The 27,583-nt window shown below is 46.1% G+C and overlaps 1 protein-coding gene across 1 annotated transcript in view; it reads right to left on the bottom strand.

Moving 5' to 3' along the window:
• The window catches only part of LOC135911234 (kelch-like protein 12), a 138,275-nt gene that overhangs the window by 18,019 nt on the left and 92,673 nt on the right, over window positions 1-27,583 (bottom strand). The window contains exons 9-11 of the mRNA XM_065443425.1: window positions 26,436-26,658; window positions 20,932-21,048; window positions 18,345-18,528 (exon numbers count right to left, since the gene is read on the bottom strand). Coding sequence (XP_065299497.1) covers window positions 18,345-18,528; window positions 20,932-21,048; window positions 26,436-26,658 — 524 coding nt within the window. The remainder of the gene's footprint in view (window positions 1-18,344; window positions 18,529-20,931; window positions 21,049-26,435; window positions 26,659-27,583) is intronic.

The raw sequence follows: 27,583 nt of genomic DNA, 5'->3' as shown, positions 1-27,583 counted from the left end.
AAAATCCCGGCCCTTTTTCGGAAAACGTGGAACATGAACTATTAAAGGCAATAGAATGCCTACCAAAACTACTAGAGGGCCAAGAGAAGATACTCGCGGAGCTTGAAGTTTTGAGGTCGCAGCAGAAAACACTGCATGAGCAACTTGAGCTGGTGATAAAAAAAGTTGAAGCTCTGACCGAGGGCAATGGAAAAGAGGGTTTGCGGGCACACAACACTAATCTGGCTGATACCGTGCGCAATGTATTGGCAAAACAAGACGATATTGAAAACAGGTCGCGTAGAAATAATTTACTTTTCTTTGGTTTGGATGACACCGAAAAAGAAACATGGAACGAGTCCGAGTCCAAGGTGATTTCGCTTTGTGCAGACAATCTCGATTTAGAAATTATCTCCTCCGCCATAGAGAGGGCGCACAGAATTGGCAAACACGCAGTTAACAAAAAAGGCCAGTAATTGTGAAGTTCACCGCTTTCAAAGATAAGCAAAGGGTCTTGACTGCTGCCTCTAAGCTTAAGGGAACCAACTTTTCAATAAGCGAAGATTATTCTAAACATGTTCGTCAGGCAAGAAATTCTCTGCTCGCATATGCACGGGAACGGAAAATGAAGTACACGCTTAGGTATAACAAGCTGGTGATGGGTGGGAAAACATATATTTTCGATGGCTCTAGTGGTTCTGTTCGAGAATGTACGCAATAGCAAACAACACAGCCTTCCTCCCGATTTACTAGAAATAGACCCGAACAACTTTCTTTTATTGTCGTAAACTGTCGAAGCCTGAAGAATAAAACTAATGATTTTGCAGGCCTTCTATCGATATCAAAGCCTGACATTGTTATCGCCACCGAATCCTGGCTAGATTCTGACATTGCTGATTCTGAGGTATTTCCATCAGACTATGCTGCATATAGAAAGGATCGAAATGCGCGGGGAGGGGGGGGGGGGTGTTTGTTCTAGTTCGGGACACAATTGAAAGTGCACCATTTCTTCCAGCTGACGATACCTCAGAGTCTGTATGGTGCAGACTATGCTTTTCAGATGGAAACGCCCTTATTGTCGGTTCTTTCTACAGACCACCAAATTTGAACACTGTTGAACCATTTATCAGCCTTTCAAGGTCACTCTCAGTCCTGTCATCTGAAACGATAATTCTTGGTGGTGATTTTAACATGCCAGATGTTGAATGGCGTGACCTATGTCCTGTACAGAGTAATAGGTCATTACTTCAGTCTGCATTTTGCGAGCTAATAATGACATATGGGCTCTTCCAGTTCGTTGATTTTCCTACTCGTTTTGGATGTACAGACGGAAATGTGTTGGACTTGGTCTTTAGTAACCATAAAGATATCATAGACTTCATTGCACCAGTACCAGGGATTAGTGATCATGAAGTAGTTGCAGGTGCTATTCGTTGCAGAAAAATAGAATTTACCAAAATGCGGCCGAAAAAGGTATTCTTTTATGAAAGGGGTAATTACGAGGCTATTTCTAATGAGTTAAATGATTTCCTGTCTACATTTGCGCATTACAGTTCATTTAGCAGCATCGACAGTCTGTGGGTCACATTCAGGGATAAACTGCTTTCATTGACCTCAGATTTCGTTCCGTCTAAGGTGGTTTCGACTAAGCGCCGCAAGGATAAACCCTGGATTAATAAGTATTTACGTTCATCAATTAAGAAAAAATCCCGAACTTACAAAATATATTGCAAAACTAAAAACCAAAGCATGTACAAAAAGCTAAGGGATATCAGCACAAAACTTAAAAGCGAATTGAAGGTTGCGAAGGATGCATATCTACAAGCCTTAGCAGATAAACTAAAAACAAATCCCAAAGAGGTCTGGCGGTATATCAAGAGCAACAAGAAGGATAACACTGGCATCCCGGCCATCACAAATGAGGGTAACCTAATTAAAGAGGACAAAGAAAAAGCAGAAGTATTCAACAAGTATTTTCATTCAGTTTTTACAAAGCCATGTAGCATTGCTATTTTTTACACACCCACACCATTACCGGAAATGGAAAACGTTTCAGTGAGCAAGGAAGGAGTGGAGGCTTTGTTGTTTAACCTAAACCTGCATTCAGCTCATGGACCCGATGGAATTTCTAATCATGTGTTGAAACAATGTTCGAGACAGATAGCGCCTTTCTTAGTATTATTATTCAACAAGTCACTAGATAATCAAAAACTGCCCGAAGATTGGAAGACAGCTAACGTGACTCCGATATTTAAAGAGGGCGATCATACACACGTAGGCAATTACAGGCCGATATCTTTAACTTCCGTTTGCTGTAAGACTCTCGAACATGTCCTGTACTCTAATCTGATGAAACATTTGCAAACAAATAACTTTTTCACTTCGGCTCAGCATGGGTTCCGCTCTGGTTTTTCGTGCGTAACACAACTAGCCGAATTCACTCATGACATTGCACTCGGCCTGGACCATGGTGAACAGATAGATGCACTCTTTCTTGATCTGCGGAAAGCATTTGACGTCGTCCCCCACAATCTACTTTGCTTAAAATTATCATTCCTAGGCCTTCCTGAACGTATTTTTGGCTGGATAAAGGATTATTTACACCTGCGCAAACAGCAAGTTGTTCTTAATGGGGTAAACTCGGCTCCAATGCACGTGCTATCGGGAGTGCCTCAAGGCTCTGTGCTTGGGCCTCTTTTGTTCCTAATTTATATTAATGATTTAGTAGTAGGCCTTAAATCAACAGTTAGACTGTATGCCGACGACTGCGTCATGTATCGTGCAGTGAAATGTTATGCCGACATGTCTGTCTTACAGGACGACCTTGAAAAAGTATCTATTTGGTGCAAGCGGTGGCAGATGACTCTGAATACTGGTAAATGCTACCATGTGCAGTTCACAAAGAAAAAGAAAAAATTCCCCAGTTCCTATTGCGTAAATAATGTTGCACTCAGTACCGCTAATGATGTTCAGTACCTCGGAGTTACGTTTTCTGAAACGCTTGACTGGACTAATCATGTTAACTTAATTAGCGCGAAAGCTTACCGTCTTCTTCACTTTTTCCGACGAAATTTTAAGCATTCTCCTTCATCACTGAAAGCAACCTTGTATTTAACAAATATCAGGCCTATTCTAGAATATGCATGCGTTATCTGGGATCCATACACTAAAAACCTCACAGAAAAAATAGAACGCGTCCAAAAGCACGCAGCACGCTTCGTAACAGGAAATTATAATTTTACTACCAGAGGATCCAGAATACGGGAAGGGTTGGGTTGGAAAACTCTTTCTTCACGCAGGAAAATCCTAAGATTGAAATTCCTTTATAATATATATAAAAGTAAAACTGGTATCAACAAAACACTGTTCATCAAGGAGCCGCATTACGTTTCATCTAGGAGAGACCACGCTAACAAAATTAGAGCTTACCAGTGCCGTACCAATGTGTTTAAGTATTCATTTTTTCCTAACACGATTAGCGATTGGAATGAGCTCCCTAATGAAGTGATGGCAGCTTCTAGTTTTGAAAATGCTATTGAGAGCCATATTCTTTGATTGTTCTGTTATTCAATTCTGTACATACGCTACTTTTTTTTTCTGTTTTGTTAGTTAGTTACTTTGTCACTCACTTTGTTTTGTACTTTCGTAGTTTCTATTCCGCTTTTGCGAATTTCAGTGCTTAAACTATGTTGTATTTACTGATGTATTCTTTTGATGTTGCTAAATATGTTTCCATTGTGACAACCTGTATTTTAACCCCCCTACGATAATGCCGTACAGGCGATGTAGGTATACCGAATAAATAAATAAATAAAGATGTTCCGCTCGCGGGCAACGAGGCGGCCCACGCCACGGCTCGAGGTCTCACACGCCGAGCCGCCGCTGATTATGTGGCCGCCTCCGTCCCCGAGAGCGGGGCATCGGATCTGTCGGATCGGGACACTACAACAGAAACACAAGAAGCACACTGGGCGTGGGGCGATCGCCTAACCACGTTCAGAGACCTCACCCAACACTACAGACTCGAAAGACGCACATTCCCGCCACCGCACGACAAATTGAACAGGAACGAGGCCGTAACGTTACGCTTGCTCCAAACACACACATACCCTAGCCCCGCTATCTTACACCACTGCTATCCGCGTTTATATTCAACAGACGCGTGTAAAACATGCGGACAGAGAGCAACGCTGCGACACATGCTCTGGGAGTGTGCCGGCAACAACGGTAATCAGACCAGCTCCGTTGGCGACGCGTCCATAATCGCGGCCGTTGCCAGAGTAGGAGAATTAAGGCTCGAGCTCCGTTCTTCCCGACGCCGCCCCGGATGCGGGAGCCGCCGGGGACCTTCTCCGTAGGCGTCGCCGCCGCTGGGAGGCGGCTATCAGAAGTTCAGAGCTGGCAGACCAGCTCTGGGCCGTCCGGCAAGCCGAAGATGCCGCTCGAGTCCAAGGACTTCGAGCCGTCACCTGAGGCCACCACAGCAAGCACTGCCGGACTATTCTTTATTAAAGTTTCTTCTTCTTCTTCTTCTTCTTAAGCATTGTTCGTTTCACTTTGCTGAGGGGGCTATGAGCCATTGTATAATTTGCTTGCTTATGGGAGTATCAATGCTTACGGGGGTATGAGCCATTATTGATGATAGTTTTTGTTCACGGAGAACAAAAATACACGGAACCCTAGCCATATACAGCTTCGCTGTAAAAGAAAAAGTTTACATGTGCGAGGTGTGTGGATCCTATCCCGTGACATAAGCATTTACATACTGCAACTGACGGCGGTCTATATACATGGTGTTTCAGCGAACACTTTCAAAAATTTTTAAAGGTTGCCTATGGCAGATAGCTCAATTCTACTTTAAGAGCCGCTCTACTCGAAGTCGCGGACAGTACTCGCACAAAAAATTAAAAAGCAAATTCTACTAATTAACAAGAATTCACTAATTAACTTTCTGTGTGCTTCACTTGTGGGCTTAACTTGTCGGCTTCGTTAACATGTGTGCTTCAGTGCATGAAACGACGTTTTGAAAACAATTTAACTGGAACGCTAATGCATTTCTCCGCAAAGTTCAGGAATTGATATCTCGAAACTGGTGTAAGCTTGAAAATGAGTTCCAAGTGGATCAGCCTTGCGAACTCCACGTCTATAATTTGTCAATTGCAATATGGGCCATAATGTAAGCAGTTAGAAAGTTAATTCGTGAATTCTTGTTAATTAGTTGATTTTGCTTCTCAATTTTTTCTGCAAGTATTGTCCGCCGCTTCGAGTAGACCAGCTCATGAACTGGAATTGTGAGATCTGCCACAGGCAACCTTTAAAGATTTTTGAAAGGGTTCGCTGAAACACCTTGTATACTCAAGAGCACAGACAGTTGCAATTCGCTCTTCGAAAAGGCAGGATGTGTGTCGAGTGAGCACCTGAACAACACTTAGCAATGTGGTGAACGTCATTTCATTCATGAATCCGGGATCTCAAAAACGTGCGACGCAATGCTACCGCATTTCTCTCGCATTTACACTAAATCGACACCAGATATTAGAGCGCAGCTCTTTGGCGCCCGTTTCTGCGTTGCGCGGCGCCGTCGTCCCTCGCCGTAACCAAGGTTATCATCCGCGCGCTGCTCTAGCTGCGTGCGCTCCTGCTGCCATCTCTCGCGCGCGGTGCGAGTCTCGCGCTTCCCTTGTCCACCAAAACCGGATGACGTGTTCTCTCCTATACCCTCGCCTCTTTCCTCCGTACAGCCCCGTTGCGGCGACTCTCGCCGCTACCGTCCACTACGCCCTCGCCGTCCTTTCTCCCGCTGTCGTGGCACTGCCGCAGTGCCGGCGGCGGGCGCTGCTTGCTGCGTCGCGCGTGATCCACGGCTTTCCCCCCCGTCTCCGCGTCGCGTGACTGTACGGCTCTCAGCCGTGTCTCTCACTTCCCCGTTTGCGGGGCGCGTTCCTCAGTGGTATTTATCGCCTCTGGTAGTGCTTGCGCATGGCTGTTCTTATCCCGCCTCCACTGTTGCGCTTTACCTCCCCCTACCTGGCGCAGTGCCGTTGCGGTGACTCGAAAGACACTTATAGCGTTTCGTCCCTTTACTTCTCTTTCCCACCCCAACCTTGTGCGTCCATGCTAAAGCATGTCTGTGAGTGAATGATTGTGTGACCTCTACTCAATACCCCTGTTATCCGCCGGTTTCCTCATCCCAATTCAGAAGAAACATTAAATATAAATTGCTGCATTGCAAGCGGTCTGCAAACCCAGACACCGCTTGTAAATTTCAGTAGCCATTGAAATATACTAAGAAATGCAAAAAAATGGACAGAAAGACAACTAAATTGCGTGCATAAAAATAGTTTCAAAGGTACTCCGTTTTGAAAGGTATTGCTCCAGCTTATCAGGTTTTACATCTATTGCCACCTAGGATGCTTTCTCTATCTCTAGTTTACACTACTACCCTTCGCGAAAACTTCTACATCTATATTGCAAAAGAGCAGAGGGTGTACAAGTGAAAGACGGACTTTTCAGGATTATGAAACATGCTTAGACGCATGCAAGTAACATCACTTCTCAGCGTAATCCTGGCACGAAACCGTCGCACTTATCTCAGCGTTTCAGCAGCGCATGGATGCCAGCAGCATAAAAAGATTCCGAAGCCATGAATGAGCAGGCATCTTGACGTCGTCGTCACTGCTGAAGTGTTGTCTCCCAGGAACAGATTAATGGTCAAAGCAAATGATAATCACTTCGAGCGAAGTCAGAACTGCTTGGTGGACGCGACAGTCCCTCCCAACCGAGATCCTGAAAAGTTCACATTGTGCAGTGCGCTGTTTGCTGGTGAGCATTGTCATGGTTGAACATAACGCCTGTGGTAAACAAGCCAGGTCGTTTCTTCCTGAGTACAATATGCACATGCTGTAAAATATCACAGCAATATTTGCATTTCATGGCCTTGCCACTGCAGATTAAATCAACATAAATGATGGCGCATTCATATAGAAAATTCGTCGCCGTGAGCTTCTCTGCCAATGAAATGCCTAGCCCGGAATTGTCTTCAACAGATATCCGGCCATCTCGAAACCATTTGCAGCACTGAAACGTTGTGCTACGGCTTAGCATCACGCCACCATGCCGATTTTTAACGGGGCCCTGGAAGACCCCTCTGGCTTGTGAAAAAAACATAGTACGCGCATACGCCGCTGTGAACATCGTTTAGTGAACTTTTCAAACAATGCGGTAAGCGCTTGTAATGGTGGGCTTACACATTTATTTGCATTGAATGCGATTTGTGAGTATGCACTACAACATATATGAAGTACACATTTATTTCTCGCTTGCCAAGTCTTGCAGTCACTGAGAGCGCGGCGCTTGAAGCTCGCACGGGGAGCTCGCAAGTGGAGCGCGGAGTCACCGCTTCTCAAGCGCTGTTTTCAACGCAAGCCTCCTCCTCGCTTTCTTATGGACGTTTTATTTCGTTGCAAAGCAGGTTCTCATATGCGGCCGACTATTAGCGAACAGTTGATGTCGATCAAAAAGGGTGTTTGGATCAGTGCGCTTCTACCTACATCTACTGTGTATATTTATTCACGAAGTTCAATAAACAGGCTGAAGTAATCGAAAGTATGCTTTCGAATTTCGATAATAAATACGTACTTCCTTATGAAGCCGGCCATCCTCTGCTCACGCTGGGCCATCGCAGCCCGCGTAGGAAATGAACTTTGGCCACCATGCTTATCGCTGTCGTACGTCGCCATCGAGTCTCGCCAATTTCGACTAGTGTTGAACGCTCAACTAGCCTCGATCTACGTGCAACTTGAGGCCAAACCATACTCACGCTTGACAGCGTGCGATCACTCGTGGCCGCTCCGGATAGGCTCCGCGTAGCCTTGGCAGACTAATTGATGGCGCTTCAAAAATTCACAAGTAGGATGTGGCTACTATCTGCCGGTCAAGCTGGTGACTGACAAAGCCGGTCCGCACCACTTTGCACGGTCAGACTGCTGCATACGAGAGCGGGCACACCACACTCAAGCCCTGTCGTGCACACAGCAAACGCTGCGCATGCGCACCACGGTTGCACGCAGCTGCGGTGTGCTACGTAGCGGAGATACCGCGGTTGCCACGGGGTACCTAGACGGATCCACTGGCTAAGCGCACTTCGGCTCGCTGAGGACAACCGCGTTTGGCTTACGTTTGGCCCGTCGTAGGCGCCAAAATCGGAAGTGGCGTCGTCGTTAACATTCATAACCAAATTTGAACTGCGCGCCGCGGTTACATTTATATGACCGAGCGTTCTGGGCACACGCCACTCCGCCAGAACCCCGCTCCGCCATAGCTCCGCTCCACAATCCCGTTCCGCCCTAGCCTTCGCAACGCAAGGCATTGAAGAAAGAGTGCAAGCACGGCAGAGGCCGTGTTTGACAGCCAATAAGTCCGCTTCTGCTTTGCGTATTTAAGTACCTCTTGGGGCAAATTATTTCTGAAATAGCGCATTTTCCCTTCAAATGCATCTCTCCACTTCGATAATACGTGGTTCATGGCCCCTTTAAGACTATCGCGAATTTCAGTTGGTTCTTAGCCCCCGTTCATGAGAAACTTCATGAGGTACGTTCTTAAACAACTGCGTTCACAGGCGTCTACGCCGTCGTGTCTAACACACCACTTGCCCGTATGTAGGGGAAGAAGAAGAGCCGACCAGTGCGGACGGCTGAATATCGGCTCCCGCTTTGTTAAATGTTTTTGGCAGGTTCTTTTGGCTGCCACGGTACACAATTGCAGTATTCGACGCGGTTGGTCGCAAGGAACCAGAGGACACCGAACTTTCACCGGTGGGTGCTTTTGTGGTCAGGATATGTAATGAGGAGGGAAGATAACCGGCGTTCAATAAGGGCTACGGACTGGATTCCAAGGGAAGGGAAGCGTAGCAGGGGTCGGCAGAAGGTTAGGTGGGCGGATGACATTATGAAGTTTGCAGGGACAACATGGCCACAATTAGTACATGACCGGGGTAGTTGGAGAAGTGTGGGAGAGGCCTTTGCCCTGCCCTCCAGAGGGACCTACGTCGTCAGTCCCTTCCCTAGAAACGTTCACCCGCAACATAATGCGGGCAGGCGAGCAGCTCGTGCCAGGGCGATATTGAAGAAAACGGTCGGCATGGAAGCCTTCGTGGACGCAGCTCAATATGGTTTCTCTGGTAAATTCTGGTAAGACACAGCTGTTATACACTTTTCTCTTGAGGGATAGTGGCAACCTGCTGCTCATGATTTCAGAATGCCTGCCAAACGCACCCCAGCCCATTTTTATTCTTCTGGTTATTTCGGTCTCATGATCCGGATCCGTGGTCACTACCTGCCCTAAGTAGATGTATTCCCTTACCACTTCCAGTGCCTCGCTACCTATCGTAAACTGCTGTTCTCTTCCAAGACTGTTAAACATTACTTTAGTTTTTTGCATATTAATTTTGAGACCAACCCTTCCGCTTTGCTTCTCCAGGTCAGTGAGCATGCATTGCAATTGGTCTCCCGAGTTACTAAGCAAGGCAATATCATCAGCGAATCTCAAGTTGCTAAGGTATTCTCCATCTACTTTTATCCCCAAATCTTCCCACTCCAAGTCTCTGAATACCTCTTGTAAACACGCTGTGAATAGCATTGGAGAGATCGTATCTCCCTGTCTGACGCCTTTCTTTATTTGGATTTTGTTGCTTTCTTCATGGAGGACTACGGTGGCTGTGGAGCCGCTATAAATATCTTTCAGTATTTTTACATATGGCTCATGTACACCCCGATTCCGTAATGCATCAATGATTGCTGATGTTTCGACTGAATCAAACGCTTTTTCGTAATCAACGAAAGCTATATATAAGGGTTGGTTAAATTCCGCACATTTCCCCGGACATCACCTGATTGATATTGTGAATATGGTCTATTGTTGAGCAGCCTTTACGGAATCCTGCCTGGTCTTTATTTGATTGACAGTGCAATTACCTAAGTAAATACTTTGTAGGCAACGGACAGTAAGCTGATCGGTCTATAATTTTTCAAGTCTTTGGCGTCCCCTTTCTCATGGATTAGGATTATGTTAGCGTTCTTCCAAGGTTCCGGCACACTCGAGGTTATGAGGCATTGTGTATATAGGGTGGCCAGTCTTTCTAGAACAATGTTCGCACCATCTTTCAACAAATCTGCTGTTACCTGATCCTCCCCAGCTGCCTTCCCGCTTTTCATAGCTCCCAAGGCGTTCTTTACTTCTTCCGGCGTTTTTTGTGGGATTTCAAATTCCTCTAGACTATTCTCTCCATTATCGTCGTGGGTGCTACTGGTACTGTATAAATCTCTATAGAACTCCTCAGCCACTTGAACTATCTCATCCATATTAGTAATGATATTGCCGGCTTTGTCTCTTAACGCATACATCTGATTCTTGCCTATTCCTAGTTTCTTCTTCACTGATTTTAGGCTTCCTCCGTTTCTGAGAGCATGCTCAATTCTATCCATATTATACTTCCTTATGTCAGCTGTCTTACGCTTGTTGATTAACTCAGAAAGTTCTGCCAGTTCTATTCTAGCTGTAGAGTCAGAGGCTTTCATACATTAGCGTTTCTTGATCATTTCTTTCGTCTCTTGCGATAGCTTACTGGTATCCTGTCTAACGGAGTTACCACCGACTTCTATTGCACACTTCTTAATGATGCCCATAAGATTGTCGTTCATTGCTTCAACACTAAGGTCCTCTTCCTGAGTTAAAGCCGAGTACCTGTTCTGTAGCTTGATCCGGAATTCCTCTAGTTTCCCTCTTACCGCTAACTCATTGATTGGCTACTGATGTACCAGTTTCTTCCGTTCCCTCCTCAAGTGTAGGCTAATTCGAGCTCTTGCCATCCTATGGTCACTGCAGCGCACCTTGCCGAGCACGTCCACATCTTGCATGATGCCAGGGTTCGCGCAGAGTATGAAGTCCATTTCATTCCTAATCTCGCCATTTGGGCTCCTCCACGTCCACTTTCAGCTAACCCGCTTGCGGAAGAAGGTATTCATTATCCGCATATTATTCTGTTCTGCAAATTCTACTAATAACTCTCCCCTGCTATTCCTAGAGCCTATGCCATATTACCCCACTGACTTGTTTCCAGCCTGCTTCTTGCCTACCTTGGCATTGAAGTCGCCCATCGGTATAGTGCATTTTGTTTTGACTTTACCCATCGCCGATTCCGCGTCTTCATAAAATCTTTAGACTTCCTGGTCCTCATGCCTGGATGTAAGGGCGTAGACCTGTACTGCCTTCAATTTGTACCTCTTATTAAGTTTCACAACAAGACCTGCCACCCTCTCGTTAATGCTATAGAATTCCTTTATGTTACCAGCTATATCCTTATTAATCAGGTATCCGACTCCTAGTTCTCGTCTCTCCGCTAAGCCCCGGTAGCACAGTACGTGTCCGCTTTTTAGCACTGTATATGCTTCTTTAGTCCTCCTAACCTCACTGAGCTCTATTATATCCCATTTACTGCCCTCCAATTCCTCCAATAACACTGCTAGACTCGCCTCACTAGATAACGTTCTAACGTTAAACGTTGCCAGGTTCAAATTCCAATGGCGGCGTGTCCTGAAAAAGTACAGCCTAGTTAACACCACAAACTGGATCAATTTTGCAATGAGCGGTTTGCGATGGAGCTCGCATGCAACTTGGTGGAATGTGAAACTGCTCAAGATTTGCATAAAATCATGCACTCTGTCGGACGGACAGTGTACATGATTTTGTGCAAATCTGGAGCAGTTTGACATTCCACCAAGTTGCATGCGAGCTCCATCGCAAACAGCTCACTGCAAAATTGATCCTGTTTGTGGTGTTAACTAGGCTGCACTTTTTCACATTGAAGGAAGACAATGTTCTTCAAAGGGAACGCCAGAAATATTTGAAGGAGAGCTAAGTAGAGCCTACTGCTGAGCTCTGTCTGATGTATGTATGTGGATTACTGTGCTATGTAATAATGTGTTTCCTCTCGTCTTGTGGACTTATACCACAAAAGCAGTGATGGAAAATATTTAGCGCATGTTGAGGGTAACCAAAATGCCCACATATGTACCTATTTTTTTTTTACGAAACTAAACCTTCTTAAAATGCAAGTTGCTGGCGCATGCGGACGCGGATAGCGAGCTGAACGACGCCGTGATGTTACCCCACGGTTTATTGCGCATAGACTCAGCGTTGTTTTGTCTGTTTGCGTGTATGATTTTCTCAGCGCCCACTGCTACATTTGCGGCAGATGACCGAATGACAAAAATTGAGTGTGGGCGTTTCGGATCATTTGTGTTCATGGTCCATGTGCACTTTCGCTATCACCATGCAATACATTTAGTAAATACCAGCTCGTCCAGAGTCACCTTCAAATGTGAGCTTCCTCTTTTTTAACTCGCATGGCTAAAGATCTGCTACATCTCCTACCCGTTCCGGTGTTGCAAATGACGCATCTTTTCTTTATCTGCTCTCCGAAGAAGTGTCCCCCTTCTTAATTATGCATCTATGAGCTGCAGACACTTCGTAATGTTGGCAACGCGCCATTATATCAAAATTGCGGGAATTTCGGAATTCGACGCACCATTGCGCGGGCGTATTCACCTCTTCTGCAATTCCTATGCCTCATCCCCTTTGAACTCCGAACCGTTTGTAATCGGTGGCGCTCCATTCGCGACGGTTCGTGGTGAGGGCGGGGGCGCTGACCTCCGCGAAGGCCCCACAAAATTCAAAAGCGACACAAAGTGAACGCGACGCTCGTTATAGCTGCCATGCTCCGCCCCCTTCAAAAGCCGCGAAACCCGCACACCAGCTGCAAGTAGCGCCATCTATAACTTTCATCGCTACTCTGTGCAGCCAGCCGGCTCCCGCCCGTCACACTGCCCCCTTTTAGCCATTGGCGCTGCCGTTCTCATGCGAGCCCCCGCTGCCACTCGTGCCAAGCGGAATCCATGGAATGAAACGCCCCGCGCCGGCGAAATGCCTGCTCCTATGCCCCTCTCCTCCTCCCTGCGCCGGAGCGCGTTATGCGCTCTGCCCCTCTGCATGACACTAGACAACGAACGTCGAAGGCTGGACTTAAATAGCTCCGTTGTGAAATATGGTGGGATTCACGTCGACTTTCGCAGGGGTGTTCAATTCAATTCTTTATTCAACGTCATCATAATGAGGATGTTGGGTGCGTCGACAAAAAGCCAGAAGAAAGGCTTGACAGAGGTCGACGCACCCTACAATTACTTGGCAACAGTATCACAGTATATCATATAGCATGTGTAGAGCATTCGCAATAGTAACATTGACACAAATGAAACGGTATTTGAACATTACAGGCAAAGAAAGCACAAAACACTATGACAAAAGTTTCAGTGGCACATAAATATACATCAAATCACAGCGCGGTATTTAACGTCTGTGGAAGAATGTAGCTAAGCATTTCGCTACCATAATTCATTCGCGTATTAGGCACAATCCACGTGAAGCCAGTGCGGGTAGCATACTTAGGTTCCTTGCATTTCAAGATTGCCAGGTCTAACATAAATGTATTTTTCTGTCTTATACTTGTTTTATACCGCCTCAATAGTAAATTTTCATACAGTTGGGGAAGGGGGGTGATGTCAAGTGAGGCAAAGATCGGTGCGGTATGTTCAAATCTCGAAGCATTAACAATATTTCGAACAATTCTGTTCTGAAGCATGTGCAGCCGTCTGATATTAGTAAATGACGTGGCGCCCCAGACCAAGATACAATAATTAACGACTGAAGAAACCAGTGCATTGTACAGCATTTGTTTAACACGCTTCGGTAGGAAATATAGCAGTCGGGACACGATACCAACAACCTTTGACAACTTGCCCCTGACCATTTCAACGTTCTCGTCCCACGATAAATTTTCCTTAAATAAAACAGCCAGGCTTTTGACCACGGAAACTATTTGAATGGACGACGAACCCATCTTTAGGCATATCTGTTGAGTAGAAGCGATCTTGTTACGAGGCCTAAATAATACAGCTTTACTTTTTTTCGTGTTTATGATTAGTTAGTTCGATTCAGACCATTCATGAAGTAGGCGCAGACAATCTGTAGCTTGCTGTTCAAGATCTCGTACATGTGTTGCTCGGAAGAACAGCGTGGTATCATCTGCGTAGATCACAAATGTTGGGATCCTACTTAAGCAGGCTATGTCGTTGACACAAAGGAGAAAATGCAGAGGTCTCAGAATACTTCCCTGCGGAACGCCAGAAAAAATATGTTTAACATCTGATAGTTCGTTGTTTACTGTTACTTGTTGGACAAGAGAACTGAGGTAGGATCCAACTATGTCAAGATATTTTCCGCGAAAACCGTAGTATTCGAGTATGGCTAACATTGTTTGGTGATTGATGCGATCAAACGCTTTCGAGAAATCGATGAAAATACCAAGAGTGAAAAGCTTTTGCTCAAAGGACTCTAAGATTAGTTCTTTTTGGGTTAGAAGTACAGTCTCTGTCGAAAAGTTCTTCCTAAAACCATGCTGGCTTGGCGTTAGTATATTAAATGTCCCACAGATACTAGACATTCGCGTATACAGTATCTTTTCAAAACACTTTGAGAAAATCGGAAGAATAGAAATTGGGCGATAATTTGATAGGTAGTTTTTGTCTCTACCCTTATGAACAACGGTTACTTTAGCAATCTGCATTCGTTTAGGGAACACTGCATGTTTGAGGAAACAAATAAAAATATGTTCTAGGACTGGGCTTATTATATCGGCTACATATTTTACTGGCTGAATCTTAAGGTCATGTATGTCCCGTGAGCTACTGTTGCGGAGGGTCAAGAGGCAAGCTTCGATTTCGCTGGAGTCTGTTGGCATCAAGAATGCAGTGGAAGAAACTCGCGAGTCAAGGGATTTGACATTCGGGGAGGGGGGGAGGGCACTACTGCTATCTGCCAGAGACACGAAAAAATCATTAAATTTTTCGGCTCATAATTTTCCATCGAGTGGTATGTTGTCAACTACGACATTAAGCGTGCCGCTGGCATATGCACCTCGATTCAAAAGTTTCATTTATTGTTTTCCATACAAGGTCACTCATTTTTAACACGTCTGGATTGCATAACTTTTCCATATACTCTTGTTCTGCTCGGCGAAGAAAAGACGTGGCTTTGTTTCGATACGTTTTAAAACGCGCCAAGAGATCCTGTGATCTGCTTTTGATGAAGCGGTTATAAAGATCGTTTTTTTTATCATTTGAAGACATTCGGTGCTTATCCAGGGTTTACGAGCCTTACGAGGTTTTTTAAGCGTCTCAAGTGGGAAACCTTGCTCATAAACAGACTTAAATGTGATAATGCAGGCATTATAAGCTTCCTCTGGATCGCTTTCACGGAGCACAGTACTTCAGTTCACACCTGCAAGTGCTGACTGAAAAGAATTAATTGTGTTTTGGTTTATGCACTGGTATAGTACCGCAGGAAGCATGCGTTGTTTTTGAGGAGTTAAAGAATCTACAAAAAGAGTATGGGCAGATGATCACTTATTTGGACATTAATGACTCCTGAGTGCAGACAGTCAACTGGACGGTCACTAATGAAGACATTAATTGCCGTCGCTGTCTCTAGCCGTGTCGGTTTATTTAGGACATTACTGAGTCCGTTGCTGTGTAATATGCACTCGACTTCAGATTTACGCGCAGGAGAAGATAAGAAATCAATATTAAAATCACCACCCAGAACTAGATTAAGGTTGGTTTCTGTGATCCACTGCAGATATCCATCAAGAAAGCAAACAAAATTCGAAACGCTACCTCTGGGCGGTCTGTATATAACAGAAAAGACATTTCATCTGCTTTATAATGACAGAATTTCGTACTACTCGTGGGTATAGTGAAGTCGACAGGAATGTTGCATTTGAAAGTATTTTCTGTTGCTATCATGACGCCACCACCTCTTTTATCAGTACGATTCTGCACATATGTATTGTAGCCAGATAGGTGCATAACATCGCCACTGCTTTGATACCAAGCTTCAGTAATCATTATTACGTTGAAACGGAAGCTCAGTGTACAGAAACGTGCTTCTAGCTGATCAGCTTTATTGCGCCAGGATTGCGCATTAACATGAAAAAGGGATAGAGCTTTGTTTTTCTGAGCAAACATAGCACAACGACAGAAGGCGACACGATTGAGCACATGTTAAAGCGCAATTTCTTGGTTAGTTGTTAGAAAAAAATACTTTACATCTACGCTATCTTATCTAGGTCTTGTACGCAAGTGATGCGCACAATCGCCGATGACTCAGCTTTCCTTGGCAGAATGTGCCCATTTTGCGTCCACACAAATCTCCACTTCTGCTCCTTTCTTCGTGCCACTGCCATTCCCAGTAATCTTTTGAGGAGTGAACACAAGTGTTCGTCCACATACACAGAATCTGAACCGCTATATCCAAGGCTTTGTGCTGCGAGATTGGTCTTTTTCGCTTTCGCTAGCACAGTGTCACGCTTTGCTCGAGGTTTGAACTGGACAATTACATTTGTATTTCTATTGTTCTTCGTCTGAACTCGGTGGCAAACGTCTACAGCACTTTCCAGTATCGGCTCATCGATTATTTCGCCCATTTTTGCAACATGTTCGGAAGGCTTTCATCTCCCTTTGCTGGAAGTCATTTAGTTTCAATGTTGTTATTCCGGGAATACTGTTCCACACCTGTCAATCTTTGTTCAAGATCAGAACATCGCGTCTTCATTTGCTCACACTCGGGTGACATTGCAACGTTCTCAGATTTTAGTGCCTTATTTTCTTCTTGTAAGGATGAAACCTTAGCAAGCAAGTCATCAAACTGTTCGCTGCAGTGCTCAACACTTTTAGTTAGTTCTCTCGAGTCATTGCGTAAGTCGCGTTCTAGTGAGTTGCGCATAGCTGCAATCTTCTTTCGAAATTCTTTCCTCAGCTCGTCTCGAACTTTTTCAATCTCATTAGGCATAGCAAAAATACACTAGATAACTGGTACAAGCAGCAAATGTCAGCAAAGCAGACAGCGCAGTGTCAAAGTCAAATTGGCAGCAGCGGCAGCAATAAAACCTAACAAGTCAGACGGAAGAAGAGTACTGTAAACTAACCTGTAAATAGGCAAAGTACGTTGTAAGCGACTGCTCGAATCGCCGCCACTGCTGCCAAGAAGAGGGACCGAGCAGGGGTGTGCCTTTCATACTGCCAAGAAGCCGGTCAGGGCGCTGGTGTAGGAGACCAAGGCGTAGGCGCAGATAACAGGCAGAGACGGTGACTGGTGCAGACTGCTTTGTCAGCAGAGGGGCTCCGAGGTAGCTGCACAGGCTTCGGTAGAAATGCTCGGATGAGGCAGAAGTGCTGTAAATAGGCAAAGTACGTTGTAAGCGACTGTACGAATCGCTGCCACTGCTGCCAAGAATAGGGACCGAGCAGGAGCGCGCCTTTTATACAGCCAAGAAGCTGGTCAGGGCGCTGGTGCAGGGGAGACCAAGGCGCAGGCGCAGATAACAGGCAGAGACGGTGACTGGTGCAGACCGATTTGTCAGCAGAGGGGCTCCGAGACAGCTGCACAGGCTTCGGTAGAAGTGCTCGGATGAGGCAGAAGTGCTGCAAATAGGCAAAGTACGTTGTAAGCGACTGTACGAATCGCTGCCACTGCTGCCAAGAATAGGGACCGAGCAGGGGTGTGCCTTTCATACTGCCAAGAAGCCGGTCAGGGCGCTGGTGTAGGAGACCAAGGCGTAGGCGCAGATAACAGGCAGAGACTGTTCGAATGGCCGCCAGTGCTGTAATGAAAGTAAATTAATGGTTTTTGTGAAGAAAATTTGGTCCATTTGGGTGCGAATAGAGCCCGCGCCTCCTGGTTGCGAGACAAGCGCACTTCCCCTACGTGACGGCGGCTCCATGGTTCTGGCTGACTAAAGGAGTGGCCCAGTGCCTGCATCATTGGGCATGTGATGGCGTCGCCAACGGGGAAGAGTCGATTGTGTAAAATCAGCGCGTTCATGACGTTCTGAGGTCTACAAATGGTATAATGTTTTCGCATTTCCACACGTGAGCAGTCTTAAGTGTCTTTGCCGAAACTTTTTTTCGCGAATACTGTAAATGTATCGTGCATATCTCGAACGCTGACCAAACAGCACTCCCATCAGCTTCGAAACGCAGAGCTTCAAAAAGGTTGACATTCCCAACGATTCTTGTAAGCTGAATATCTCGTCATTCCATTACAAAGGGCCGATCATCTCCGAATTTTTCATGCAGAAGACAAGCGCCTCAGCCTGCTGCGAATATTTGTTATTGTATGTTTTCACCCTCAGGTATAACCAGGTCGGGCCTAAACTAGTCTTTGCGTTACTAAGCAAAGTTTCATTTCTCGCTCACCTTCCTCGCTTGTCGCGCCCCCCTACGGCGAACAGGGTACCCTGTACAGCAGCACATCCGTGGTATGCCCTCGGCACCTGAAGGTCCGGCAGTTGAGTCCACTGATGCTCTCCCAGTTGGTAACAGAGGCATGACGCCAGAGGGCGGGGTCGGCCAGTCAGAGTGCGACGGCTATTAAGTCCACCTACGGAACGAAATGCGATTCGCTAGGTCAGTTGGCGCACTTGAAGGGGATCGAAGAAGGCGGGACAAGTGTGCTGCGCATGTGGTTCACATTCTGTTCAGCCCTTTTGCACTGCTGGATCCCTTCTAGAACCGAGTACATTAACGTGCACATCCTTTCAAGTTCAAATGCTTCAGTGAGTCGTAGTGGTCGGTTATAGTGTTCGTGAGCTCAGACCTGTAGAAATGAGGGGAAAGGAAAGACTACAGCCTAATAGCCAGCCCTGCGTGCTTGTTTACCAACCCGGCGTGAACAAAACGACATGTCGTTGGGCTAGCAAGACGGACAGCCGTCTTCTCTGTGGAACACACTCCGTACGCAACACGCTTATTTTCTACGTAAACGCATTGCACGGCCATTAGCAGACTTGGAATATAATGTGAGGCACACGAAGTTTATGGTTTCGCCAACACCTCTGGTACAGCGGCTTTAATGGCGAGCAATTTTGCGAAACAATAAGTAGTTTCACAAGAGCTACATTATATCGCATTGGAAGTGGGTTTCATAGCTTTCTTAGGTTACGTCACTAATCGGGTTTTATGAAGTTTTATTCCGATAGCAGTTATTATGGGCACTCCAGGGGAATTTCTGCCCTTGGCGTCAACGTGATGTTCCGTATCCAAGAGCGATGTATTCGTCGCCGCGTGCCACATGCTGTATGTGCGAGAGAAAACGCACAAAACTGAGGCGATAATGGCGGCTCAATCTCGCGCGCGCCAGGAAGGAAAGCGGGGAGGAAGCGCGCCGTCTTCCATCGTGCGTAAGGTATCGGGAGGAGAGTACGGAGGGCAGGTGGTTCTGCTTCAGATGCAGTAGCCGTATTACGTGGCTGCACGAGCCCTCGTTTTAAAGCGATCTGCGAGAGGAGAGAGTGCACTGAGTGTTGGTAGCTTCGTGGTGTGCGCTGTGTTTTCCGCGTTTCGTTCGCACTGAAGCGAGAGGCAGCACAAACGTCAATTCGGTCTCTGCTGCTGTCGCGCTTCCTCACTCCAGCGTTTTGACAGTGAGTTTCATCGGTCATCGAGTAAGATGTGTTTGTCCTTGTGCACGCGTGGCACCATGATTGCTAATTTAATTAGTAATCACATGCTTACAAGTTTATACAGCCGATAAAACTACTATCCTTGCATCGTATAGCTGTCTACTAATTTGCTATCGCAACCGATGCTTCGCATTTCGGGCGGAACTGCAACTTCTTTTTTAATACGAAAACATTACACACCCCGCGAAGCAGAAAATCCGGTGACATTAACATTTGACGCTACCAAACACCACTTGACCAAGCAATCACATCACGTTTCCGGCGCGGGGCTTGCTGTGGCTCACACTGCGAAATCGCACGGTGAACAGCTACGGCATCGAGGAAGCGCCGAGGCCCACACTGAGTTCATCCACGCTGAAGACAGACCTGGCCCACTCCCAAAATTGACTTTGCCCACACGCAATATTTCCGTGGCCCACACCCGAAAAATTACCATGTCTAATTCGAATAATGGAGTTGACCTACGTCCAAAAAGAAACTACTGACCATTTTCCAAAATTGACTTGGCCGACCCCCAAAACTGACTTTGCCCAATTGGAGCACATGAATAAGCGAAAAGTATCGCGCGGAAGAGTAGAAAAGATTTCGCATTCAATGCACGTAAGGAGACTTAAGTGCCGCTATAACTTTCTTCTTGAAGCTATAGCTTTTCTTGCCTACTTCGTTATGTTCTAGAATCTGCCCCAATTCACTTCTAATCGAAAGGGCACGCTCGATGAAATGCCGTGAAAAAAGCAAGGCGCATAGGAGAGCTCGGATACATTATCACAAATACTGACACCACAACCAGACTAAGTGGGAAGGATGTCCCGGATGTGCTGGCGCAAGCTCTGACGCCACTTTCGGCTAAGAAAGGAAGTGCATGACAAAAAATAGCGCTGTTTTTTTTGTCGTTTTGTCGCTTGCCTCATTCGGAAAATGTCCTGCTTATCTGTTTCCTTTCCTGTCTGTCGCGTTTTTTATTGCTATCTGGAAAATAAAACACAATGTCAAAGTCTATAGTGCTTGCGCTGTCCAGTATACAGTCGTACATTGTTTTTACGCTAGCACGATGGTTAATCGCAACAAGAACTTCTACTCTTGGTCACGAGTGCCTTAAGACGCCGGTTCATAACGTTAACTAGAAGCATGAAAGTACGTATGTTGACGCTTTTCTAGGAATATTAATATGTCATAGGTAACAGGATGCTACTTGTTTAAATGCTTTAGAATTCTGTCTCCGCGTTGTTACTGTCACGTCGCCTGTTGGCTCTAAAATGCTCTCGAGAAACGCTTTCAGAGACTGGTGATATTGCAGTTTGCTGCAATGGTGGAATACTTACCGATGACGTACACTTTGTCACCCACAATGGCACCTGCGTGATGATGGCGTGGTTCGGGCAACATGGCCACTCGGTGCCAACGGTCATCCGCTTCCTCGTAGGCCAGCACGGCACAACCTGCGACGAGACGTTCTGAGTAGCAGCATTTTATTCTTTCTGTCGCTTTGGGTAAATTTATGCGTATCTCGATGTAGAAGTTTTTCCACATGCAAATATACACTTTCGATTTTCAGTGTAGAAATGAGATCGGAACAATGCGTATTCGTTGCGCGTACACAATATGGACGTCATTCAATCGCCTGACTATTTTAAACAACGTGATAAAGGAGGCAAATATAGGTAGGTTTAAAATGTTTATATCAGCATAAATGCATAAAATAAACAATGATAACAGTCAAGTCCACATAACTAGCTGGCGTGTGTGCATAGATAACATTCTATTTTCAAATAACATTGATTGCAAATAACATTTTATTTTCGTTCTTAGCAACCATTATCTCCGGGCACAAAGTATTTGTACTTCAGTACACACTCAACCCGATGTGTCACCAAATATCAAGCTCTTCCAACACGACGGCCTTCCCGCAACGCAATCGGCTTGGAAGGTACGGCGGTGGCCACTCACTGTTGCCAGTCGAATCCCGACCTTTGCGCTACTCTGAAATTTTTTTCCAGTGACTCTAAAGTCGCCCGCAGGCGCCTATGGGAGTGTCCGCTCTTTACGTTTACTATGTTACTCTATGGCTCGGTCCGCAGCAACCACCAGTGACACTAAGTTGACGTGGAAGGTGATCAAGATTTACACCAAATTTAACTTTTATCGTCACTATTCTTGCGGTACATTCTTTATCGGCCAATCCGTGCTCTCGCCAAAGCTCCCGGGAAACATCCATCATGGGCACGTTGCAAGTGCTAGGCGGCGCCCCGTCTTTCGGACCCCTAGCGCCATCTGATGAATAGTTGCTCAAATGCGGTACGATTACTCACGGCGTCAGCAGCTTGCGCTGTGTGTTTGGCGCCCTGTCAAACGGCAGTGATGGCGCGAAACAGCGTGCCGATATTAATTTTAGCCGGCTTTCGGGAATTACAAGATCTTGACAGCTTTTTTGTGGAAAGAATTTGGAGAAACGAAGTCGTCTATTTGAAGCGGGGCACGTCTGCTACGTGAGGGAACTGCTGAACTCGCACGCATCGGAAGTGACTGCTAGGTGTATTCCGCAAAGAAAATCACCGCACCAGCGAGATGCATGAAGCTCAGCGTAAGTTACTTCGTTATATACGATGTGGACGCACGAAATTACAGGTGACATTGATTCTTGCAGTTTGGCGACAGCAGACAAATCTTAGCGGGGAGCTGCGATTGCCGTACTGGCATCGCAGTTAAGTGCAAGCACGCCGCGGTAGTTGCCTTGTACACAAAGGACGGCAAGTGCGACTCCAAAACATATCATCCAAGAACATGGGGTGTACCCACGTCTCGTACGTGAGAGCTAACCGAGGTTTTCCAATGTTGCTAACGTTGCAAAAAAAGTGAGGAGCTTACCAGTTTTTTTAGACTACGCTGGGAAAATATTTTCGCTCAAGTTACTGGAAGTTCGAGACTATGTTGTTGCGATTTTTCAGTGGGTGCAAAGGAGGTTCCAATAAATCACGTCGTCAAATATTTTGGTGATTTTAACAGCCCCTTAGTTAGTATGCTGGGCTCATAAGGGTATATGCCAGCTGAGCCAGCTGCAACCCCTCCTCGTAGCTCTCGGCAAGCCCTGGCGCTGTTTGAATGGGAGAGTATTGGGAAAGAGTTCCACAGCTTTACTTCGGCACACTGTGGAAACAAGCTACTTTGTTTGTTGCATATGTTGTTACGCAATACAGGTGTCCTGTTGCTGCCATCCTTGCTGTACAACCAACGAATCGAGCGTTAACGCACTTGGCATAACGCCGGAACATAAAACAGTCTGCCGTCGGAGAAGCGCGATCCAACGTTGACGCCGTTCTACTTCATACGGTCGGCTCGGAAACCCGCAAAACTTCGTTCCTGGTGAGTTGCTGTACGTGCCGTAGCAGCCCACTACGCAGAAATTCGTGTTGCACATCGGCATTGCTCAGAAAAGGCAACAGCTACGCGCGAAACAGTGCACAGACAGGCTTTCCGAACGCAAGCGGGCCGGTCGTATCCTGCCGAGTGCGCGCTCGCCGCCGCGAGGGGCGCCCCAGTAGGCGCGGCAACTACGTTCGCAACCTGCCTATGGCGCAAAGTCCTGTCTAACTTCCTCGTCAGGCACACAAGGGAGAAGCCAGTGCTGTTTGATTCGCACGTCCACGTTCGTCAGATGGATGAGAAGATAGCGGTGGTCGTTCAACTGAAATTCATCTATGCCGGCGATTTGTGCAGCTTCAGCACACCGCACTGTTTCACCCACACGTGGTTCGTGCATTACGCCCTCAAAGCTCTAATATCTGATAGTCGAGCCAGCGCGTCGCGAAATCTTCTACCCTGTGCCGCCGGCCCGTGATAGAATTCGTGCGACCTAGTACTGCATATGACGTGAAACTGGTAAGTTCAGTGATCACTGTCAGCTACTGGCGGTTCGAAACAGCGGAAAAACCATTTTAACTGGTACCTTTGGAAATTTGATAGTGCGTTTTTAGAGGATGATTCGTTCAGGGGTGACGTCCGAAAACAAATTGAGAACATATTCGAGGCTGCACCAAGTAATTTGCTGGCCCAGTGGGAACAGTTTAAGCAAAGAGTTAAGATCGAAGCAATATAAAAGGGAAGTAACATTCGGTATGAACAACAGCAGCAAGAAACACTTTGAAAGTAGCTTGCGCTTGTGGTGTGTATGGTAATGATGAGTCCCGGTGTTTCTCAAAGGATATTAATTAAATTTATGACTGAAAATATCGATGCCTTCAGGCATTGGGCGGCTATAGCTAGGACAAGAAGAAAGACAATTTGGGCAGGGGATGTCCCAATGAAGCAGGCTTTATCGGGTAAAACCTTGCCGAGAATTAAACATAAAGTAGATAACATTTTACAAAAAAGATGTCTTGTGTTCATTGTAACGGTTGAATGATCAAGTTAAGACGCGTCTCGAACTGTATTGTTTTTTTTTTTCTAGAAGTAGAAATTGCCAGTGATGATTTATCGCCATCCTGACCCTGTGAAAGTGGATGTCCGGCGATGCTGTTCAAAACCACCACTAAAATTGCCGAAAGGGGTATGCAATGCTTCATTGCTGTAGAGTAATGGCAGTAATGGTAATTTAGAGTAAAGGTAGCAAAGGGAGTAATGGTAATTTTGGCAGCACGCTGCCGCTGGTCATATTGCCGGCTCTTTTCCTTTTGCGCTTCTCGTATTCATGCTGCTCCTCGGGAGTGCTGACTATGCGCTGCCTACGCATAGCGCTGCAGCAACAACAATGAAATCAGTTGCTAGGCTGGTTCTATTATATAGCAAAACTTCCCAAGTCGTGGGCTTCCCAAGTCGTGGGAAGACCGCCGTTTTTCGGGGGCCTTAACCGAAAAACGTATGCGGGGAGCGCTACGTGCTTCGCATTGCTGTCAGGAGCGCCTTATCATCAATGATGTCGCTTGAATGCTTCGTTTGTGTTTGTTATTTGTGGCAACAAATGCTGTGCTGTATGTTTTATGCGTGATAGCAAAGAATATATGCACTTATCTTTTCAGGGGCTCACGTTTTTTTACAGCGAGGCTGTATATAGCTACCCTCCAGCGGTGGTCGATGTCCGTCCTCCTACGCGTCGCGTCGACACGAAAAAACTTTTGCCTCCAGTTTCTCGCGAATCCTCTGTAGCTCGCAATTTAAGGTAGGTATCTTGGAAGAAAATCTACTGAAATTGGCCGCTAAGACGACTCTATCATCACGCCGAGTTTCATTTACTTGTCACAATTAGTTAGTTCACAGTGAGGTTGTAAACATTACAGAACTCCCGTCTGCTGTCAATACACGGCCATTCACGGAGGGACTATGGCCACAGAAAACGGCTGTATCTCTTGCTTTATCGAAATTATCCCAGGAAAAATTAAATGAGAATCAGCCGCGAAGACGAGTAACATTAGGCCGAGTTTCATCTACTTTTCCCAATTACGTAGTTAACACTGAAGTTGTAAATATTGTGGAACTCCCGTCTGCCATGCGGCGGTATTTGCACGTCACTACTTTATTAATAAAATAAGAATAAATCACTCGACAGTCAAAAGATGTTTTCGATGTTTGTGTCCTTCAATAATAATAATAATAATAATAATAATAATAATAATAATAATAATAATAATAATAATAATAATAATAATATATACATAGATGCGTCGATTGACACACCACAGCTTCGCTGCTCGTCGTCCTTCGCAGAGTGGAAGGGCTGATGAATGACTTGTCGAACAAACCTCTTTCTTCCCATTAAAAAAAGGTGCCTTGGACATGTCCTTTGATATATAAGAGAAACTGCTTCACGTTTGTTTTTCGTCCGTGATGAAAAAGTTGGGTTTTTATGTACATAAGTTCTAATGCACTTACGCAGATTGCTTCTAGTCGCCTCTTGCGAAAAGATATGCGGTGCTATGACTGCATATGCGCACAAGGCGTCACTTTCTTGTCGTACATAGGAAGTCAAATTTTCTTTGGAATACTAGTGCAATACGTCAAATACACTTCACGACTTCACGAAGTTCTTGACGTTATGCTTCCTACACCACTGTACCGTTTAACACATTCTGGAGGACCAGGAGCAAATGAACTCAAAAGGGTTAAGAGAAATGCCCATTGCTCTCGGTGTTAAGAGTGTCTTTTTTAATCTACACTCAAACACATTACCTAGTAAAACGTCACTCTAGCAAAAAAGGAGTTTTGTTCCCTGGACGGCTGACTCACTTCTATGTGAAACGCTGGAAACAACTGAACAAGTTTTCGTACATTGCTGTTCAGCAGTTATTAGGATGTGCTTCTGCGATCTATTAAAACAATTGCCACTGGACGAGCACGGTGTCCGACTCTTGCCGGTTCATAACACAGACAGTGCTTTTCATGATTTTATAATTGTAACCCAACTTGTGGAAGACGCCCATGTAATTTCATCTTGCAGAATCAATAAGGGCTGTTCGGTACGAGACAATTTCATTGAGAATGCAGTTCGCGTTAGAGAGACGTTAAGGAATAAACGCATTCCGCCAGAGCGAATCACCCTGTCTGATGACTTGGTAGTGCTAAGGAAGTTTTAACACTCGTCAACCACAATAGATCTGATGCATTTTAGCAGTGCGTAATTGTTCGTTAAGTAACAAAAAAAGCGAAAAATAACATTGTGGTCTAGTGGTTAGAAAACTGGGCTACTGTGCTATAAGGCGGAAGTTCAATCGTTGGCCTTCGCTTGCTCGCTGGCCGATAATTATTTTCGTTCAAAAATTAGGCTTAGCTTTTGTTTTGTTTCGCAACTTCCTCTTGTTACGCCCCAGCGCGGGCCCTCGAAGGTCGTGTCCCTCACCCGTCGAGACCTGGTGGGGCTGGCGCGGGTCGACGCCCCCGACGAGCAGGAGGCCCGGGCTGCCCCGGCGGATGCGCGAGTCCTCGGGCAGCGCCTTGGCCGCGTACTCGTCCCACTCGAGGACGCGCGTGCGCTCGGTCAGCGCGCGGCTGTGCAGCAGCTCGTGCAGCAGCGGGTCGCCCAGCCACGCCTCGGCGGCCTCCTCGTCGCCCGAGGTCGGGATCTGAGCGCGCGAACGAGTACGGCTGACGGTCGTCGACCAGGTTTCCTCCTGGATTGTTCGCCGCGGTTGGACAACGCGTGCCGCCTCGCAAATGGCGCCACACGTTATGTGGAAGAAACAAATTTCTGCTCTTTTCCACAAAACAAACTGTGACTGCATGCTGCACGATATATTGTACAGTTTAATGCTCGCTTCACGGTATATTATCTACCAAAACGTATTTGGCGATGAAAGCTTCACAGTAGGCAGATAAACCGTAAAGAAGCCTCCTGGCACTTGTGTGCGCTCATTTGTGATGCAGAAATTCTGAAAATAACCTGTTTACTTATTAGCCTTTAGCACGTTGAGTGACCAGCTGCTGCCATATATATTTTTAAATGAAAATCAATAATCGAAGACATATTTCCAGTTCTAAAGTCGCTTTCATTTGAATGATACCCCAGGTAGCACAAAAAGTCTTCAGAACGTCGTATTAATGGATTCAACGTCTCAAACAGATTTTTGACCAAACGCGATGCAATAAAATCGTCGCAAGCAGGATAGGTTAAAAACGAGGGGTGAAGACGTTTCGAAAACGCTTTCATAAGTCTGGCCGTATCTTTTCAGTTAGCGTGCTGGGTTTTCGACGGTGCCGTTCTTAGTGGGAGAATTCTCCATTCAGCAAGCGGCCCTCGTTTCAATTGCTGCTGTATTCGCCCGGCATGACCATGAGTTCGGCTTGGAAAAAGAAGCCTTTTGTGGTGTTCACCTCACGTCAGAAGAGACGAACGATTGCAAACGAAGTTGACACCGCAACAGGCCTCGAACGAATGGTGCGCGAGTGCAGCAACATTGAAGACGCTCTTCGCGACGCGGACAACGGCTCCATACCGACTTCGGAGGAGCGCTGCCAGTCAGTAGACCATGCGGGTGTTAGCGCTGTTCT

This window comes from Dermacentor albipictus, chromosome 9 (assembly GCF_038994185.2).
Source record: "Dermacentor albipictus isolate Rhodes 1998 colony chromosome 9, USDA_Dalb.pri_finalv2, whole genome shotgun sequence".
Classification (NCBI taxonomy): Eukaryota; Metazoa; Arthropoda; class Arachnida; order Ixodida; family Ixodidae; genus Dermacentor; species Dermacentor albipictus.
The sequence above is the reverse complement of the archived record's forward strand: the minus strand, read 5'-3'. Positions and strand labels throughout refer to the sequence as shown.